Here is a 21549-nt window from a genome sequence, read left to right on the forward strand (position 1 = left end):
ACAGGTAAAGACGACAGGCAAGATGAGCTGTATCTTTAAGCACAAGAAAGGCTGAACATGATTAGAAGTGTGATCAGATTCACGGCTAAACCCAAAGAGGCCAGTTCTAACAATTAGTTCATTCATACCATTTCACTAACATATCTCAAGAAACAAGGTAGACAAGATATTTGAAATGGTAAGGAATTGTATTGAAGAAGAAAAAGTATACAAATCACCACATCGTACAACAAGACACTGCATTCTAGCCTTCTAAGGGCTCAAGAAAAAGAATACATCACCCATTTGTATGCCAGTTGTTGGCAATAGGGGTATAGAACTATAGAAAGATTGATAGAAAGGGGAATACACTATTGAAGTTCTCAGTTCTCTTCTACTTCTCATATCAATTACTTTCTAGTTTCTCTTATTTTTCCTTTTTTTCTTTTTTCAATTCAAATTTGATTTGTTACTACAAACAACAAAACTAGTTACTTTCCCAATGACTGGTTTATGGGTTCTGCATAAATTGGCTGGGCACTCCCATACTACATGAGACGTCCAATAAAGATAAGTTTTCTACCAGCCTTCTGTATCTTCCTGGGCCATCCAATAGCTCCCCCTCACACTATCATTTACCTTAGTATTTCGGTCAATATGAATTTCAACTGGCTTAGCCCCTAGTAACCCTGTTTCTTCCAGAAAATCAAGTAGATATTTTTGCTGTGAGAGTGAGAGAAATTTCATACTTAGAACTTGCCACCACAATCCCCAAGAAGTACTTCAGCCGACCCAAGTCCTTAGTTCGGAATTTGTTTGCAGAAATTGCTTCTGTTCATCTATTCCTCAAGTATCACTTCATGTGATAATGATGTCATCAACATATACTGCAAGAACAATCTTGTCATATGAAGTATTTCTGCTGAAGACTAAATGATCAACACTGCACTAACGTTATCCAAACACCTACACCACACTATTGAACCTACCAAACCAAGTGCATGTTTTAACCAACCTGCTAAACCTTCATAATCATATCCCCTCCATTCCTTATCTTTATCCTATCTTCCACATTGTAACCATAGGATAATCGTGGAATCTATGACCTATCCCATAAAGACAAGAGACCATTCTAAACTGCTAGAACCACCTGCGTCTCTGTCTAAAATGTTACTCAACCATGCTTATTTTGAAAGTTAAAACCAGATTTAAAATTGATATTCTTATGATAAATCGGTATAAGAAAGAAAATTATCTAAACCAAAAATCACAAAACGTTACCAAAGTTACCCCCAGTTCTTACAAGATAAATGAACAGAACAAATGATAGGGAAAGTATAACTAAAACTTACCTTGCTCTTTTTGGTCCTCCTGTACAGAACGTACAACTGTTCCAACTATGCGTCTTAGAAAGGATCGAGCCTTTAGATTCTGCAACAAGCAATACTCAATAAACTATGTATGAAAAAGGGCCAGTCCACTGTCTTTTTATATTGAAAAATTATATATAACCTGTTATCCTTTCATAATTGTTGTTGTAAGAATATTTTAAGCAGTCATATAGGAGCATTTCCAATATCTAAAATCAGCTACTTTTTCACTGCTCCATTGCATGATGAGTGATTAAACAAAATGAAGTACAAAAGACTGTAGGATGCAGGTTACGACAGCATTTATTCAAAAACCAGTGAATAGGGAAAGTAAAATTGATATTCTTATGACAGCATTTCAAAAACCAGTAGAGAAATTCTTATGACAGAAAGTCTTGTATATCAAATCTCCTAAGGTAAATGAATAAATGCTAAATATGAATATAGAAATTTTAAATTCTTTCAAACACCAAGTAGAGAAATTCAACAGCTTTCTTCAGTGTTTTCCTAGAAATTTAAACTGAACAACAAGCAGAAATTCAAGGATATTGCATCATTCTAATTGCAAGCTTGAAGTGAATAGAACAGAGGGAGGATCTAATGATTATAAGATGCCCAAGGATATCACATCATTCTAATTGCCAGTTTATAACATCCAATTCATTTAATTTACATGGAAACTTTAATAAATTAGCCAAGCATGCTCAAAGTCCATTCTGTCTCAATAATGTAAGCTTACTGGTTCTACTTTCTTGGGGTGTAAATACTTTATTATGGTAAAAAGGAAATGCTCATAGTATGGTAAATCCTCATAGTAAAAGGGAAATACTCGTACTTCCTTGGGGTGCAAATACTCATAGTATGGTAAATCCTCATTAAACCAAATCACCCTCCATGCCAACTTCTGACACCTCCAACTAGACCTGTTTATGGGTCGGATAGCCCAACGGGCTGGCCCGGCCCGGCCCGTTATTAAGTCGGGTTTGGTCATAATTTTAGGCCCATGGGCTCGGGCCTAAAGCACTAGGCCCAACTTTTTTCGGGCCAGGCTCAGTCTTTCTCAAAAAAGCCCGGCCCGAGCCCGAGCCCAACTTGATACTATATATTAAATAATAAAAATATATTTTATTTAATAAAATATATATAATATTTTTTCTTTGTTCTTCTCTTTTTTTTCAAGTAATAGTGAGATTTTATTATTTTTGAGTTTTGAAGGTTTTTAATATAAACAAAACACCTTTTTATTGAATAAAAAAAAGAAAAAAATTTCTGTCTTCAAATTTCTGGTGGGGCTCGGGCTCGGGCTCAAGACTTAGGCCTGACAGTCGGGCCAGGCTCGGGCTCGGGCTTGAGTGTATTTTTTTGATACATATACAAAGCCCGGCCCGGCCCATGAACAGGTCTACTTCCAACCTTCAAAAAAAGGAAGAAAACATCAAAGCATCCAATAAAGTGAAGAAAAAACCATAGGGAAACCAAAACTCCTTCAGCATAAACCATGGCCCTACTTTGAGCCCTAAGGATGCTGCCAGCAAAGAAGGCTTCAAATATAGAGGCCATCAAGAATAAAGTTAAGACTGCCACTCTCTGAACAAAGTGGCACACAACTCTACTCAAAGTACCATTCCAACCAAAAATCCAATGATCAACCAAGAAAACAACTTCCCCTTCCAACATCTCCTCTTCAAAGTCCATCCTTTATCCGACTTGTCTTTGTGCCTCGTCTCTTTTTCCTTTTTTCTAAGGTGATCTTCATATCCTGAACTCTTTTAGCAGAAATCTCAGTACATAACTGTGATTTAATCTGTGATTTATTAATTAAACAAGTAAAATCCAAGTAGAAATCTAGGAGATATATTAATTAATCTGTGATTTAATCAGTATCGAGAGACCAAACTGCCACCCTTATAACTTATATTCATAAAAGATGAAAATTACACAAATACCCCTGATTATGTGACTTATGAACAGATACAATAAGAACCATAAATAAAAGAGGAAAAAGACTAAAATGACCCTGCACAAACACTATAATTTAACAATAACCATTTGCTTCTAAGGTATGCCTATCATCCTGTCTGAAATTGTCCACTGTATGCCTAACAAGAATGCGAGAAGCCAGATTGGCCTTCTGCTTAGAAGATCCATAAATAGAGGTTAACAAAAAAGAAAGGAAATCACTAAGAACAATCATGAAAGATATATGCACATTTACATGGCATCGAACAAATTAAGGAAGCAGACAATTTAAAATTAATATCAGTCATGGTTCAAAGTATTGACACATTTCTAAAGGGCAATACTCTTTTTTATTTTTCAGGCTGACATTTCGAGGATAAGCATATTAGGAGGGATTGTTATGTTTAAACAGAAGACACTCCCTAAATCCCTCAAAATAGTATTCCAGTGGCTTCAAAAATCAATATGTATCATACAATATGCACCAACATGTTGCAATAGCTTGACCCTTGAAGTCAATAGACATTGATTAACTTTGATAAAACAGTTGATATAACAACTGCTGAAAGGCAACATGTAACAAGATAAGTTCTACCTCTTCTGACCCTTGAATACGCTCCATCTCCATTTGACAAAGTATGATTCTCTTCTTCTTCGATATACAAGTTTCTATTGATTGCATTAGTTGTCTTTCCAAGGCTTTGATCTCTGTTTCCTCAATCTCCCTACAGTTAAGAAAACAAATGATGAGATTCTAGTATCTCTCAGAACTATGACAATTTCTGATGAAACAGACCATGCACAAAATGATTCCTTCTTGCTAAATACATTAAGTCCTAATTTCATTGGTTATTAGTAACTGAAAATTTAAACAATATAGTTAAGTCCACTAGGCAATCCTATATGTACTGACCTGGAAAAGCAAGCCAACATCTAGGTGACAAAATAAAATAAATAAACAAAAATATACATATTACATAAGTATTATGTAAAATTACATGTTAATTGTAAATTACTATACTACAAAATCAGTGAATGATTTAATGACAACTTGTGCCTGATTTTGAAAAGAGATGACAAGATTTTTTTTTAGAGAAGTATAAATGTAGTAATATGAACAAACAGTACAGAAAGATGATATACTCAGGGAGACAGGGACCCTAAAAACATGTCCCCTCTGACCTTGATCCCCCATCCTGTTTTACAAGAAGATTGTCATGTGCAAAAAAGGGCTCAAAACCTACAACCTTAAACAACCTATGACCAGCCAACCATGAGAAACATCTTTCCCAAAATTTTCTGATAAATAGCATCAGCAGAACTAGACTTTTTTTTTAAGACCTTGAATTCCTCTCTTGCCAAAGACACCAAAATCCCACCACTGGGGTTATATTCCGGATCAGCTTTCCTCTTTTACTCAACCCTTCCCCCTCCAACCTCTTACAAAGTCCTCAATTGATCCTGGGCAGCAATTTTGTACTTTGAATAAACCTGAAATTCTGCTCCAAATCCCATGAGAGAAACTACAGTGCAGAAAAAAAGATTTGCTATTTCCAGCTGTCCTTCACACAATACACAGCCGTCTGAATATAGCAATAAGCCTTTCCGTGAAGGGTTGTCCCTTGTGAGTATTCTGATAATGCAAGCAGTCCATACAAAGAAAGATTTTCAAGGCATGTTTTTACTCCAGATGATGTGAACTGGGACTGATTGTCCTGCTGCAATGTCCAAAGCCTTGTAAAAGGACTTAACTATGAAGCTTCCAGTCTTCTCCCACTTCCAAACTCCTCTGTCAGACCTGTCAGACTCCACCTGCAAATTATACAACTACTGTAGCAACTTCAGCCACTCATCCACTTCCCAATCATTTAAATTCCTCCTGAATTGTGGGGCCCAGACCACATTACCATCTTGAATCTGCAAGCAGTCAGCAATTTTGACTTCCTTGTCCATTGCAACTTGAAATAAAACTGGGAAACTCTCAATCAAGGACTCTCTCCACACCAAACATCCTTCCAAAATTTGACCCGTTCCCCATTTCCTATTCTGAATTTCACTACTTTTGCAAACATATTATACATGTTTTCAATTCCTTTCCAAACTGAGCACCTGTAGGATTGATTTGAAGCTCCCAGATCCCACCGCAAATTCCTTTCACCATATTTAGCCTGCACCACTCCTTTCCACAGCCCTCCTTGATTTTTCCCCAAACCTCCAAAACCATTTCCCTAGCAGAGCAATTTTGACATTCTTCAACTTAACACCCAGCGCCCCTTGGGATTTGGGCCTGCAAATTTTGTTTCAGTTCACCAAGTGGTATTCCTTTTACTCTTTCCAGCCTCTCCAAAGAAAATCCCTCGATTTCTTTTCGATAACAGCTGCCATTGCTGCTGGAATTGGGTATAAAGACAGGAGATACATAGGGAGGGAAGATACACACGTTTTACCAAGGTAACTTTGCCTCCATAGGAAAAGGTATTTGGCTTTCCAGGAGGCCAATCTATTTTCAAGTCTTTCTACATTTGGCTCCCAAACTGTTTTGGAGTTGCACCTTGCACCCAGAGGCATTCCCAAGTATTTTAAGGGTAGCTTTCCCACTCTGCATCCCCAAATCGCTGCCCATCTAGCCAACTCCTACACCTCTCCCACAGCCACTACCTCACTTTTACTCATGTTCACTTGCATCCCTGAGACAATTTTAAACCATTTCAGCACAGCCATTACAAATTAAAACTGTTCTTGAGATGCATCACAAAAAACAAGTGTCATCAGCATATTGCAGTAAATTCACCTCCAACCTCTCATTGCCTACTGAAAAGCCTTCTATAAATCCTCCTTACCAGATCTTTTCACCAATCTGCCGAAAGCTTACACCACAAAATAAAAAGGAAAGGGGAGATTGGGCCCCCTTGTCTAATTCCCCTCAAGCTTTTGAAATTTCTGTGGGCTCTTCCATTTTCCAAAACCAAGAATGAAGGAGTACCAACACATACATCTATCCAGTTTCTCCATTTGGAACCAAAATTCATCCCCCTAAGCACATATTCAAAGAAGCTCCAATTCACATGATCATACACCTTTTCCAGGTCCACTTTGCAAAGCAAGCCATCCCTTCCACTTCTTCCTTCCATAAATGCCCCTTGCCATTCTGAAATGATGCACCCCAAAACTGGCTACATCCACTTTGCTAGCATCTTTGCAATGATTTTATACATACTACCTGTTAAGAGGTGCCGAATAGGGGTAGTTTAGTCTTCTTCTGTTTATTAAGTAACTTGCTTATGTGGCAGTGTTATTAGAATTACTCTGCCCCACACTTAAGTAAGGTCATTTCTGTCTTTGTAACTATGATTAGAACCTAATATAGATTAAGGGGGTCGACTGAATGGGAAACCCATCAGATTTTCGACAGACCCTTCTTCTTCTTCTCTTCTTCTTCTTCTTCTTCTTCTTCTTCTTCTTCTTCCTGTTCGGACTACTGTAGCAACAGTCGAAACATGGTATCAGAGCAATGCTCCTGACCTAAGTCAGTTGGTAAAGCAACTCAGCACTGTTCGTGACTCTTCACCTTCGTTTCTGATCAGTCAATGGAGAGAACTAGTTCGCCCTAGGTCAGAAACAGTACAGCTTGTCTCTCTGCTGCGCATAACCTTCTTCAACAAGGAAAGTGACTTCAGTAGTGAATGGTTGATTGATATTCTCAAAGGAAGGTCAGTTCTTTCTTCTTCTAGTGTTACTTACATTTCTGGGGAGAAACCCTACAAGAAGTTGTTGTACTGAGTAGAACCTAGAGAACTAGGTTCGTTGTTGCCCTAGGAAGGGCTGTGTGTGCAGTAGTCGAATGTGTAGGGCTGCTGTAAGTTGTTGTGTAATAGCCGAATGTGTAGGGCTGCTGTAAGTTGTTGTGTAATGCCCTCTTGATACGGTATAAGGTAGAATGCAGTGACATTGCCGAGTGGTATAAGGTAGAATGCAGTAAGTTGTTGTAGGGTAGTAGCCGAGTGGTATAAGGTAGAATGCAGTGACCTTGCCGAACTCCTTGTGGTTGTGTAATGCCCTCTTAAGTGTGTTAAATAAGTCTGAACTGGGTGCAGCAGATTTGGCTGTGTTGTGGTGCTTGAGTGGTTGTAAGAGGGCCTCTACTTGTGATTAGTGAATGGTAAACTGATGCTTATGTGGGACATAAGTGTGTGAAATCAGCAGTAGTGTGAATAAGAACAAGTGTGTGAACTCAGCAGTGGTGTTTAGAGGCTAAAATAGGGGCTGAAATATCAAACTGTGAACAACATCAATCAGCTTGTAGCTGAGAAGTAAAGTTAAAGACAACCGTGAAAAGGTACAATGGCAGCAATAGGAGATGGCTACAATGATCAGAAACCTAGTGTAATAATTTCTTCCGACTACTAGGAGTACAAATGACCTCAATTAAGCTAAATGGGGAGAACTATGTTCCATGGGCTAAATCCGTGGAAGTTTTTCTCAAGGCAAAGAAGAAAGCAAAGCATGTTAGAGATGAGAAGCCACCGGTTGACTCTCCAGGGTTTGATGATTGGGAACAAGAAGATGCTCAAATCATGACTTGGCTGTGGAATAGTATGGAACCCAAAATCAGTGCCAACTTCATGTTCCTTGATACGGCTAAGGATATATGGGAGCATGCTAAGAAGCTATATTCTGGACAAGATAACACAACAAGAGTATATCAGCTGTATCAGGAGTACTTTGATTTACAACAAGGAACCAAAACACTAGAAGAGTACAATGCCTGCATGAAGAATATAAGGAATGAACTCAATGTCTATCATCCCCTTACTCCAGATATTCAAGTTCAGCAACAGCAAAGGGAGCAGCTAGATGTTACAAGATTTTTAGTGGGGCTGAAGTCGAAACATGAACCAGTTAGAGCTCAAATATTGGGGGGTTCTACTCTTCCTACACTTGAGGAAGTATTCTCAAGACTTCGTAGAATCTCTTTGGGCCAGACAGAGAACCCCACACAGTATGATAGATCAGCACTTGTGACAGCTAGAGGTGGTGGACATAGTACAAGAGGGGGAGGTCATTCCAGAGGGGGCCGTGGCAATCCCATGATTGGTAGGGGTGGCCGTGACTCAGGGGGAGGCCGTGGCAGAGGAAAAAAATAACTCTACAAAGAAGTGTACTCATTGTGGTAGGGATGGACACACAGTGAATTTCTGTTATGATCTACATGGCCCTCCCTCTAAATGGGCTAATCATGCTGTAGCAGGCGAGGTTGCTATTAGTGATAGTAAACTGGCAGACCTAACTCCTTCCACATCTACATCTACTTCTGGGAAGGAGATGGTGAGTGTTCCGCGTGATGAGTATGAACGGTTCCTTCAAACTACTTCACAGCATACCATTGCCACACATGCCCAATCAGGTATCGCTTGCATGTCATCTAAAACTCCTTCCTGGATTATTGACTCTGGAGCCTCAGATCACATGACCAGGACTCCAGGTGTGTTCTCTTCTCTTGCTGAAACCTCCACACCACAAACTGTTACACTTGCCAACGGGTCCTCATCCCCCATCTGTGGTGTTGGTAATGTTGACTTGGCTTCTGTCCCTTTATCATCTGTTTTATACGTACCTAAGTTTCCATTCAATCTTATGTCTGTTAGTTAAATAACCAAAGCTCTTAATTGTTCTGTTACCTTCTTTCCTTCCACTTGTGTTTTTCAAGATCTCAAGACGGGGAAGAAGATTGGTGGGGGGCATGAAGCTGGTGGATTGTATTACCTTGATGGCGGTGGATCTTCAATTGCACTTTAGACTTCCCTTACTCCTCTACAATGGCATTGCCGACTGGGACATCCATCTCTCAAGGTCCTCAAGATGTTGGTTCCATCATTGAGTCAGTTGTCAGTTTTACAATGTGAGTCATGTCAGTTTGGTAAAAACCGCCGTGTGTCCTTCAGTCCAAGAGTTGAGAGTTGTATGTTGAGTCATTTTTCTTTGGTTCACTCAGATGTTTGGGGTCCGATCAAAATAGAGTCTTATAATGGGTACAAGTATTTTGTCTCCTTTATTGATGATTGTTCAAGAATGACATGGATTTACTTAATGAAAGAAAGAAGTGAATTATTTTCCATTTTTCAAAAATTCCATGTTGAAATACGCACACAATTTGGTGTTCCAATCAAAGTTCTCCGTTCAGATAATGGTCGTGAATACTTTCTTACTGCATTTCAACAGTATTTAGAACAGCATGGCATTATTCATCAGACCTCATGTGCTTTCACCCCTCAACAAAATGGGGTGGCTGAACGGAAGAATCGTCATCTTCTTGAAATTGCTCGGTCTATGCTTCACCACATGCATGTTCCTAAATGGTTTTGGAGTGATGCTGTACTCACTGCATGTTTTCTCATTAATCGGATGCCCTCTTTTATTCTTCATGGTCGGTCCCCCTTCTCCATCTTGTTTCCCACTTTATCTCCGTTTCCATTAACTCCTCGTGTCTTTGGTTGTGTGTGCTTTGTTCATAATCTGAGTCCTGGAATAAACAAGCTAGATGCATGCTCAATTAAATGTCTTCCTTGGCTACTCTCGGACTCAAAAAGGGTACAAGTGTTACAATCCTATTGCCCGAAAGTGCTATGTCTGCCCTGATGTCACATTTTTTGAGTCTGTCCCCTTCTTCTCCAATCATGAAGCACCCTTGTCCTCACCCTTACCTCCTCTTCCTCTTCCTGTCAGTGATTCAGTTCCAGAGGCTGTTGTTGGAGTAGACTCATCTCCTCATCCGATGCAGGTCACCACTGAACGACCACCGATCCGACAAGTGTATACACGTCGAACGACACCGGCCCCTCCTCCAGCTTCTACCTCATCTGCGGATCCTCCCATGGCTCCTATTGCTGAACCTTCAGATCTTGACCTACCCATTGCCTTACGGAAAGGTAAACGTAGTTCCACACTCCATCTCATTTCCAATTTTGTTTCATTATCTCGTCTTTCTGCATCACATCGCCAGTTTGTTTCACTTTTGTCTTCTATTTCCCTACCTAACAATGTTCAAGAAGCTCTTAGTTCCTGGATGGCGACGGGCAATGGAGGAGGAACTTTCTGCTCTTCAACATACTCAAACGTGGGAACTTACTACTCTTCCACCTGGGAAGCATGTTGTGGGCTGTTAATGGGTGTATACTGTGAAATACTTGCCAAATGGTAGTATGGAGCGTCTGAAGGCCAGACTTGTTGCTAAAGGTTACTCACAGGTGTATGGTGTGGACTATATGGAGACATTTTCATCGGTGGCTAAAATTGGTTCCTTTCGTGTCCTAATTTCCTTGGCAGTTATGTACGATTGGCCTCTCCTTCAACTTGACATAAAGAATGCCTTCCTCCATGGTGATCTAGTGGAGGAGGTATATATGGAGCAACCACCTGGGTTTGTTGCTCAGGGGGAGGGTGGTAAGGTGTGCAGGCTGAAGAAAGCAATTTATGGGTTGAAGCAATCTCCACGTGCTTGGTTTGGGAAGTTCAACGAAGTGGTGAAGAGTTTTGGAATGAAGCAATGCCAGGTTGATCACTCAGTGTTCAGCTATGACTCAGAAGCTGGGAAGATTTTATTAGTGGTCTATGTGGATGATATTGTCATCACTGGTAGTGATAAATTGGGGATTGGCAAACTAAAGGTATTTCTGCAAAATCATTTTCAAACAAAGGACCTTGGAACATTAAAGTATTTCTTGGGAATAGAGGTTGCCAGGTCAAAACAAGGTGTGAATCTGTGCCAAAGGAAATATGTCATTGATCTATTGGAAGAAACAGGACTGTTAGGTGCAAAACCGGCTGAGACCCCTATGGAACCAAATGTTAAGTTGAGCAGTGATACAGGAGAAGTATTTGAAGATCCTGGAAGGTATAGACAACTAGTGGGAAAGCTGAATTATCTGACTATCACGAGACCCAACATCTCCTTTGCAGTCAGTGTGGTGAGCCAATTCATGCAGAACCCTCGTATACCTCACTGGGATGCAGTCCTTAGAATTGTGGGGTATCTGAAAGGTGCTCCAAGCCGTGGGCTATTGTATAAACCAGGAGGAAAACTTGAAGTAGTTGGGTATACAGATGCAGACTGGGCAGGCTCAGTGAAAGACAGAAGATCTACTACAGGCTATTGCACATTTCTGGGAGGAAATCTTGTGACATGGAAGAGTAAAAAGCAGACGGTTGTAGCCAGAAGCAGTGCTGAAGCCGAATATAGGGCCATGGCTCACACTACCTGTGAATTAGTGTGGCTGAGGAATCTCCTACAAGAAATTGGGTTTCACGTGGATAAACCTATGAAATTGTACTGTGACAACCAAGCTACACTACATATCTCATCCAATCCTATCTTTCATGAGAGAACAAAGCACATAGAGGTTGATTGCCACTTTGTGAGAGAGAAGGTTCTTGCCAAAGAGATAAATACAGAACATGTGGGCTCCAATGACCAGTGGGCAGATTTGTTTACAAAAGCTTTAAACTCAGGGAAAGTGAACTATCTATGTAACAAGCTGGGATTATATGACATATATTCTCCAGCTTGAGGGGGAGTGTTAAGAGGTGCCGAATAGGGGTAGTTTAGTCTTCTTCTGTTTATTAAGTAACTTGCTTATGTGGCAGTGTTATTAGAGTTACTCTGCCCCACACTTAAGGTCATTTCTGTCTTTGTAACTATGATTAGAACCTAATATAGATTAAGGGGGTCGACTGAATGGGAAACCCATCAGATTTTCGACAGACCCTTCTTCTTCTTCTTCTTCTTCTTCTTCTTCTCCTCTTCCTGTTCGAACTACTGTAGCAACAGTCGAAACACTACCAATCAAACTGATAGGCCTATAATCTTTTACGTCCTCAGCCCCTTTCTTCTTCAGAACAAGAGTTATGAAAGTTGAATTTAGCCCCCTTTCCAGTGCTGCATTTGCATGGAATTCCTCCAAGATGTTCATAATGTCCGCCTTCAAAAAATCCCAACAATGCTTATAAAATGCCATAGTGAAGCCATCTGGTCCCTGGGCCTTGTCGCCTTCCATTTCCATAATAGCCTCTCTCACCTCCTCTTCTTGAAAATCCCTTTTCCAGCTCACATGCTTGCTCATTAGACAACCCATCAAAGTTTAGCCCATCAAGTCTGGGTCTAAACCTCCATTTTTCTTTGTATTAGTTCTCATAGTACTCAACTATACAGGCTTTGATTCTATCTTCCTCTTCCACCACTTCCCCAGTCACTACCAACCTTTTTATGAAGTTTTACCTTCTCTTAGCTGAAGCCATCTTATGAAAGAATTCTGTATTGTTATCCCCTTCTTTTGACCACAAGCATTTGGCCCTTTGTCTCCACTTTATCTCTTGTTGATATGCTACTTTATCAAATTCTGCCTTAGCATTTAATCTTCTTCTTTATCTCCTTGAGAAATTTAACCCTCCTCTTCAGCTTTGTCTACTTCCTGTGTTTTCTTGATATGCTACTTCCTGTCTAATTCATGTATTACCTCCAGGCATTTCTTTTTCTTCTATTCTAGCCCCTTAAAACACTTTATTCTTCCAAGTCTTTTTTTTTCTCTTTTAGAGCTTTTAGCTTTTTTTCTGAAAATGTCTAGGTAAGGGCCGTAAGGCCTCTAGACAGAGGTTTGGGAATTTCTCTTCCCAATCTGAAGATATCACAAAACGGTCCAGTTTCACTAAGGTTTGCATCATCTTGATTGTTTGTCCAGGTAAATTTAGCACACAGCAGCGGCAAATCCACCAGCTCCCATCTTCCCATAAAGTCAACAGAACCTCTCATTCCCCTATTTGGTCTGGAACCCCCTTTCTTCTCATAAGTAAATCAAATTGTGCACATAGTACACGTTTATTTTATACCTATACCACCCACCTAGTCGATCACCCAGGCAATAGGCCTCCAAAACACCTAGGCAGTTGCCTAGTTGACTCCAATGCAATGCTTTGATTATACTGTTAAAATGAAAAGGAAGAGGAAAGAATGCAATTGCCAAATCCTTCCAAGGGAAGGAGCGGCAAGACCAAAAACAAAGCTCACTCCATAAAAAGGCTAACATATACAAATAGGAACCATCTCAACACAGTATGATATACTACCTCAGGATGGATGATTTTTTTTATTAGCAAAAAGGTTTCATTAATAATTCAGAAACTTGGTACAGTTATTAAAGCAATCCACCATCCCAAATTACATCAGTCATCATATTACAATTTTGCCCAAAACAAAAGAGGCATGTCAACTCCTTGTTTTGCTTACACATCTGTCATCCCATTTGTAGTCCTTCTTACCCAGCTGAAATTAGAATTAAACATCTTTGCTAGGAGATCGATTTCCCTGAAAGCATGTCTGTATTTCCAAGGGACTGAATTGATTTTCTTGGTCCACGAAAAGGCTAATTGTGAATCTCCTTCAATTTTCAGTTCCCTAACTCCAATCTGTACTACAAGTCCCGTCCTTGTTAGAAAACCAATATTTCAGCCTGAACCGAATCTCCAAAGCCAATTGGTCCTGACTCCCGAAAACAAGGCCACTACACTCCGTGATTGTTTCTAAACACTCCCCCTATGCCTGCTCTTCCTGGATTGCCCAACAAGCTGCCATCAAAGTTCAACTTCAATTTAAAGCTTGAGGTTTCCATTCCAACCTTACATTTTCCATGTGTCTAACTGTTTGCGCCAACTTCAGTCCAAGACCTTATTATGTCATTGGTTTAGAATTTTCGGAAAAGGTCCAAAGTCTTTACCCAATGTGCTGTCCTAACTGTTATGGCTTCAATCATTTCCTGCTTTGATTTACTCTCCTCATTAAAGATCCTTTGATTTCTTTCTTCCCAAAGAATCCACACCACTGCTGCTCTTACTGTCCTCCACATAATTCTTCCTATCTTTTTCTGTTGCCTCAAGAAACTAGAGTTGAACAAATCTACCACATCCTATGGGGGAACCCATCTGCAACCAAAAAGAGAACAAAAGTATTCCCAAATGCAAGACGCAAATGGGCAGGACTCAGGATGGATGGGTATTGGACAGTCAAGAAACATGTTGAAAAAATGAGTATGGCAAAAATGCATATGCTAAGATAGATGAATGGAAAAACTAGAAAGGATAGGATCAGAAATGAAGTCATTCATAGGAACATAGAAGTAGCTCCAAATAGGTGATAAAATGAGAGGAGGTAGACTCAAATGGTTTGGTCGTGTGCATAGAAGACCATCAACAGCACCAATAAGAAGTGATTTGTTGCAAGTTGAAGGAGCTAGAAGAGCTAGGGGTAGACCAAGAACAACATGGATGTAGTAGTAAGAAATGATTTAAGCGTCAATAATTTAACAATGGATAATAGCTTTATACAGAATCAAATGGAAAAACAGGATACATGTAGCCAACCCCATATAGTTGGAATAAAGCTTGGTTCAAAAACCAAATACTACATCAATCTGAGCCTTTGCACAATTGCTCTAAAGCCAATATCAGCTTGAATCAAGTCTCAGGAGCATACAAGACCAGACTAAACTATCACCTCCCTCTCAGCTCCCCCCAACCCCTTAGGGCTTAGTGTACATTTAGAGGTTCTAACAATTGCTTTACTTCCAAAAATTGTTTCAGGTGTTTTTGATAACTGCTGAATAGGGGCTGAAAGCAGAATGCAGAAAGGCTTCTAAATTTAAAATGCCCCACTCCACATTTCAGTCACCAACCTCCTTATTTGCAGAATAATGAAGCACAGCCACTGAGGTGATTATTTTTCTGCTAAAAATTTTATCGTATGCCATCAATAACCCTAGGTTTAAGCCATTTTTAAATTTGGAACTTCCCAAACTGCACTTCAGCACCTATTTCAGCAGATACCAAAAAGCACCTTTTATAGAGACTATGATCAACTACATGGAATAGAAATTTTATTTCTCTCTGATTAATGGGTACTACCTTTTTTTGGTAATAAATAAAAAGTAAAATTTATTAATAAAAAAAAGGTACAACTGAGGGCAATGAGAAATCACCAGAAATACAAAACAGTACAGAGATAGGCACTAAAATTAAAAGACAAGACTAAAGCCAAAAAAAGGACAGCTTTTAAACCAACTCTAGAGAATTCCAAAATCCAAACACCAAGATCTCCTTTTGAAACCCCTTCAGACTTTTGCTTCCTCAGCCCTTCCATCAAGACCATACCTTCTTACAAACTCCCAAGAATTTCTCATAGCCCTGATGATCCTGTTGCCCCTTCCCCCTTTCCTTTCACTCGACTTCAAATGAGCAATAAAATCACCCCCTCCCCCCCCCCCCCGCCCAGGAAAATCCCTACCACCGAGAGCTTCCTCTAGCTCCTCCCACAACTCCTCCTTACTGCCCTCCCCTGATGGCCCATACACGATTGACACCAAAAGCCTGAAAGAATACCCCAGAAAAAGCCACCTTGGCCCAAATTTCAGAAACCCAAATCACCACCAAACCCCTGACAACCCCTCAGCTTCACAATCATCCCACCCAAAACTAGAAGATCCCCACAACTCCGACATAAGATCCGTATCTGTTTTTTATTCGGAAGGCCCCGACCTAATTCCTAACTACCTCTCTTCTTCAGAAATCCCTTCACCCCCTATCATTCCAAAAGACAATTCTCAACATAGTGCTGAAAGAAGAAGCAGCTGAAACAACGCAAGTTTCTTATTTCCTATTTTCTTTTCCTTTTTTCTCATTCTCTTTTCTTTTTTCTTTCTTTTTCTAAGAAGCAAGAATCTTCTTCGTGGGTAGTTTGTAATTCCCCTCCAATTCTTGGAACATTTTCCTTGTGAACAACTCACCTCCCAACACAAACAAACCTAAGACTTTTACATCCACTACCGTATCTGCAACCTCATTTAAGTCAATAGTTTTATCAATCTGATGAGTCTCATATAAACAAGCTTCCTCCTCACCTACCTCGCTAATAATTCCATCCTCATCTGATGAAAGAACTTCATCCTAATTATTTTCAAGCTCAGACTCTTCAGCAGTCTTGTCCTGTATGCTCTCTTCCTATTATACACTTCAGGTCATGAGCTGACCTGGCCTTTACCTTTGTTTCTTCCCCCTTCCACTAACTCCTTCCCCTCCAAAAGAACAGTCATAACCAAGCTAGAGGGAGGACCTTCTTCTGCCCCTTCTTTGACTCTATCAGAGGTCGGTTCTAGAACCTGGTCTGTCCCCGCAATGGAGAGAGGAACAGCCCCCAGATCCTTTGAAACCTCACTATCAACCTTCTTCCCCTTATCAAACTCAGAAGTTAAAAAGGAATTAAAGCTACCTACCTCTAACATGAAGGGATTGTCTTCCAAAATGCTGCGACCTAAGGCAATGCATACAACCAACTCCTTTTCTGCCCCAAAATCCAGAACAGAGTCGCCCTCCAGCTTCCCTGGTTGAGACAAAGTAAAATCAACCTTCATGCCTTCAAGACTCCTTGGTGCTTCACTTTTCTCCTCCAAAGACACCAAGCATCTTTGGATCTCTTGGACAGAGTCTTGTCCCTTCTCAGAACAATCACCATTAGCATGGGTACATCTCATAACAAAGCACCTGTAATCTCCTTTTTTCCAAAAACACTCATGGTCTTCCCCTGGATGTGTCTCTTTCCTTTGACAGCCACTGAAGCTTCTGTTCCTTCGTTCAAAACACTGTTATTATTAATGTTCAGAACAGGATTTGATATGGACCATTGCTAGATCAGGTTGACCCATGGTTTACTTGGACCAGCCCCACTTAACCCGAAATTTAAAGTTTTCTCTCTTTTCGATCTGGTCTCTAGAGTTTTTTAAATTTACAAAATGAGCCACAAAGGTCCCCGACCTTTCACCTTTGACTACACCCTTGCTCTGCAACTCTCACAACGCAGAGCAAACTACCAACAGTTTTTCCAAACTATTTCCTTTTAGCGCCTCTCTTGCTGCCTTCTAGTCTTTCAGACGGAAAAGTGGATCTTCCCTTGCTATAACAATCCTAAGCTTGAATACATCATTCAGGTAAAATAAATCCAGGAAGGTTGGTATTGAGCTCACATCCTCTGTCTCAACTAAGATTCTTGCAAACTGAATATTCTCCGACCTCCTATTTCTAAAATCGAAACTTCTAAAGTTTCCAACAGCATTTCCGATTGCCCTGAAAACTTCTGTGCCCCATGCATGTAAAGTATCGCTTGGAAATTTTCAATACTTTTATTCACTGAAGTAGACAAAAAGTTTTAAACAAGAAAGTTAATATAGAGAGAAAAATGCATGAAGGTTTGGGTTTTTTATCAGTAATGGATATATTTCATTGAAAAAAAAAAAAAACAATCTGCTCAAAAAACAAGCAGAGGCCAAAAACGGGTACATCAGAACACCATACCAGGTGTCTACACCTGAAGAGAAAAAAAAAGGAAAAAATAACTTTACACAAGCAGTTTAGCACCCATTCCTGGGCATCCCAATTCAAAACCTTCCCTACCCACCCCTGCTCCTGGGTACCCAAGTGAATGAGGCATTCGAAGTGGCATCTAGTGAGAAAGATTGTCTCACCAGAGTTCTAAACTCCCATGGTATCTTAACATTTGTCCTCATCCAACTTAAAACTGTTCGACAATTACCTTCCACTTGCACATTCCTCAGTCCTGCCTCACCAACAGCTTCAAACCATGAATCAAGGCAAGCAGTTCTGCCCTCAGAGAGTTCCCATTGCCAACTGTCCCAGAATAACTCAGGATTATATTCCCCCCATGATCCCTTACAACTCCACCCACTATGGAAGCCCCTGAATTTCCAAGACAGCTCCCATCAAAGTTTAATCTAATCATCCCTTCTACATGAGGGGCCCATTCAGTCAATCCCTGTTGTTTTCTCACTTGAAAGGCAGCCTCTACTACTTGACATCCTCTCAATAGACAGTTTAGACAAACACCTCTAAAATGTTCACATACCACAGCCCAGTGAGCAGCCTTAATCTTAATCAGTTCAAATGTTTCCTCTATAGATTTTCTTCAAAAATCCTTGCATTTCTTTCACACCACAACCCCCATAACACTGCCCTACGCAATCATTACCACAACCCCCATCAAACAAAGGAAATGTCTTCTATGCAGGATCTCTCCTACACTGCTCATCATATTCCCAACTTTCTACAGATTTCCTCATAAAATGTTCGCCCTAAAAAGAACAACCCATGGCTTCTATGCAGGATCTCTCCTACACTTCTCGTCATATTCACAACTTCCTACCAGACAACCTAGTCCAGTGGCAAAGATATCTCAATTTGGAAAACTTTGCCAAATCAGGCTGCTTCTTATCTTCTACATCACCAATAGCATCAGACACCATATCCTGCTCCCCTACTCTTCCTTGGGCAGTAGGACCTTTTACCCCTCTGACCAAAACTCAGTTGGAAAAAAAATTCCCAGGACAACAACAGAAAAATCTGAAACACTACCAATACAACCCACCATCCCAACAGATGGAAAAGAAATCAAGTCATCAATTCATGCTTATTACACTATAAGAAATAGCCTCCAACCCACTCAAAGCACTATTGTCACCAGAACCCCATTCCCATCTCCCATCCCAGCCTCATAGAGTCATAGTTCAAATCATGTATAACCAAACAGTTATTGCCAATACAGACAGACTGCAGCTCCCAATAAGTGGTGACATATTCGAGGAAGGCCCCAACTTAGAACACATGATGGGATGCAATTTCCATAAGATACGGACAAATTCAATTCATTACTATGTGCATAATTGCAAGAAGGAACACAGAGTCACAGACACAAGTTAGTAATTACCACCTCTCAGCCACTGCCAACAGCAGCATCACCATCATTGGGGCACTCTCCTCACATGCCATCATCAATAAGGAACCCGGCGTTTTATGTGCTAACCTGCTCAAGGCAAACGTGACTCTTACCTTTTCTATGACTACAAGTCTTCAACCCACCAGATTCAAAATTCCTTTGATACCCCTTAAAATGGAAGAACTCTCACTTAAATTCCCTTGGATCCAGGGTCCAATAATGGCCTTATCCTTATGCTGTCTACTGCATGTTCCTTGTAGGATGAGTGTTGAGAAATGAGAATCATATAAAAAGCGCATGTAAGATAAGAGCCCAATAATGAAACTTGGGCTTCAAGTTTTCTTTCTAGTCACATTTACAGTAGCAAGGTTAATTTAGTTCTTTACCTAATGAAGAGAGACAAATAACTATATGGCAAATTGACAGCACCAAAACCAGAGAGGACAGCCATGACAGTTACACCTATCACTCCAATCCTGCTGACCAACTGAGGCATGGTGAAGAAACCTGGAAACAAAAAATTGATGAAAACCGATTTCGTTAACTAAAAGTTTATGTCAAAAGAATGGAAACATAAATGTCCCCTTGTTTTACTTAGAAGTTAGAAATAAGGCACAGGGAAGGGGTGAAACATGGGAGATCAAATAAAAACTAAACAGCCCAAACATCTCTTTGTTTCTTGAAAAGAATAAAACCAAGTAAAGCAATACAAGTAGAGCAGTACCTTTATCAGGGGAAGGCATTGGAAAGTGAATCCCCATGCGCCAAAAAGCATATAGAAATGCCAATAAGAATAGGATTGCCCCCAGTGCAGCTCGTTCCTTCCTCAAACCTAAGATGAGATAATGAAGTTCCGGTTTAAAGATTAAAACACATTTGAAGGAGTTTCCTAGACAATTTATATGATAGAAATCAATATAACAAAGCATCCTCATTGTGGGCATTTCAAATTATTCTCTAGTATTTCTAAAAGATTTACATGAAAACATTTTCCAATATAAACTACCTACCTTTTATTTCTAAAATTATTCTCTAGTATTTCTAATGGGCTGGCTGATGGATTGACAAATCAAGAGGAAGAGAGAAGGAACCTATTTTAAGGGCATGGTAGTACCCATTGATGTCCATATTCTATGATCAGGTCATCTCAACCTCTGGGATACCTCTCCTTTGTATTTCATGATTTTTCCTTTTTTTTTTTGATAGATAACAGAAATAATTTCATCAAATAAAAACGCCTAACTGGTAACTGCTCATACAAAGAACAGACGGCATACAAAGTACATTGTGAGGACAACCAAAGACTACAAAAGCTTTACAAATTACAGCGCAGCCCTGGGCAACCCCAATCTAACACCTCTTCCCCCACCACAGCTATTGCTAAAGAGTCCACTTTCATATTTGCACTTCTAGGAACCCAATTGAATAAGGCATTCAATAAAGTCCCTATTGCAACTGCCACCCTCTGCTAACTGCTTAAACTCCCACGGTAAATGATCTTGTGCTCATCCAATAAATCACAGTTTGACAGTCCCACTCACTATCACATCCCTTAACCCCTGCCACTGCATCAGTTCTAAACTTTGAATTAAAGCTAACAGCTCTGCCCTTAATGAATTACCCAGGCCTGCTGGACCTGAAAAGCTGAGGATAATACTGCCACACTGATCTCTTACAACACCCCCCACACCAGAAGGCCCTGGGTTCCCAAGGCAACACCCATCAAAGCTGAACTTAATCAAACCTGCTTCAGGAGGAGACCAACCCAGCAGTCTTTGCTCTTTGCTGTTTGCTATCCTGAAACCCAGCCACTGTTTGCCAACCCCTTAACAAATCACTGACAGACACTCCCCTAAATTCGTCAGTCCCTAGTGCCCAATGTGACACTCCTATCATTGTAATCTCTAGCATCTCTTCAACCGGCATAAATTTCTCCTCAAGAAGTCTTGCATTCCTTTCACACCACAACGCCACAGAACTGCTACCCTCATACATTGTATTTCAGGATTTTTCTTTAATAAGGTTTTGTTATGTGACTCATCGAAAAACAAAGATATTGGTTACACATGTAAAATTTCCAAATCCTCTTAAGTTCAAAAACACAATAGTATGAAATTACATTTTTTTCAGAATAGTTTGATCCTTCCATTATTTATTTATTATCTATTTGTTTATTAATTTATGTTGATTGGCAACTGGCATGTCAGTGCTACAATACAATGAACCCTCATAAAACTCCCTTTTGCTAGGCTGTCAGAAACCAAAGTAGTGGATATTGACATCCATCAGAATGAGGGATTCAATCTAAAGGTGAAGGACAAAACACCTCTTAACCACTCTATCTCATATATATATATATATATATATATATATATATATATATATATATATATATATATTAAAACAAGGAAGTCTAGAAAT

At 40.0% G+C, this 21549-nt stretch overlaps 1 protein-coding gene across 1 annotated transcript in view; it reads right to left on the minus strand.

Annotated features, from left to right (window-relative positions):
* LOC148864619 (GPCR-type G protein 1) overlaps positions 1-21549 on the minus strand; it is a 56913-nt gene that overhangs the window by 24997 nt on the left and 10367 nt on the right. Inside the window, exons 3-6 of the mRNA XM_088979135.1 lie at positions 19853-19960; positions 19515-19635; positions 3904-4033; positions 1332-1410 (exon numbers count right to left, since the gene is read on the minus strand). Of these exons, the coding sequence (XP_088835261.1) occupies positions 1332-1410; positions 3904-4033; positions 19515-19635; positions 19853-19960 (438 nt within the window). The remainder of the gene's footprint in view (positions 1-1331; positions 1411-3903; positions 4034-19514; positions 19636-19852; positions 19961-21549) is intronic.

Source organism: Nelumbo lutea, chromosome 3, assembly GCF_056320005.1.
Source record: "Nelumbo lutea isolate HS-2025 chromosome 3, American lotus-T2T, whole genome shotgun sequence".
Classification (NCBI taxonomy): domain Eukaryota; kingdom Viridiplantae; phylum Streptophyta; class Magnoliopsida; order Proteales; family Nelumbonaceae; genus Nelumbo; species Nelumbo lutea.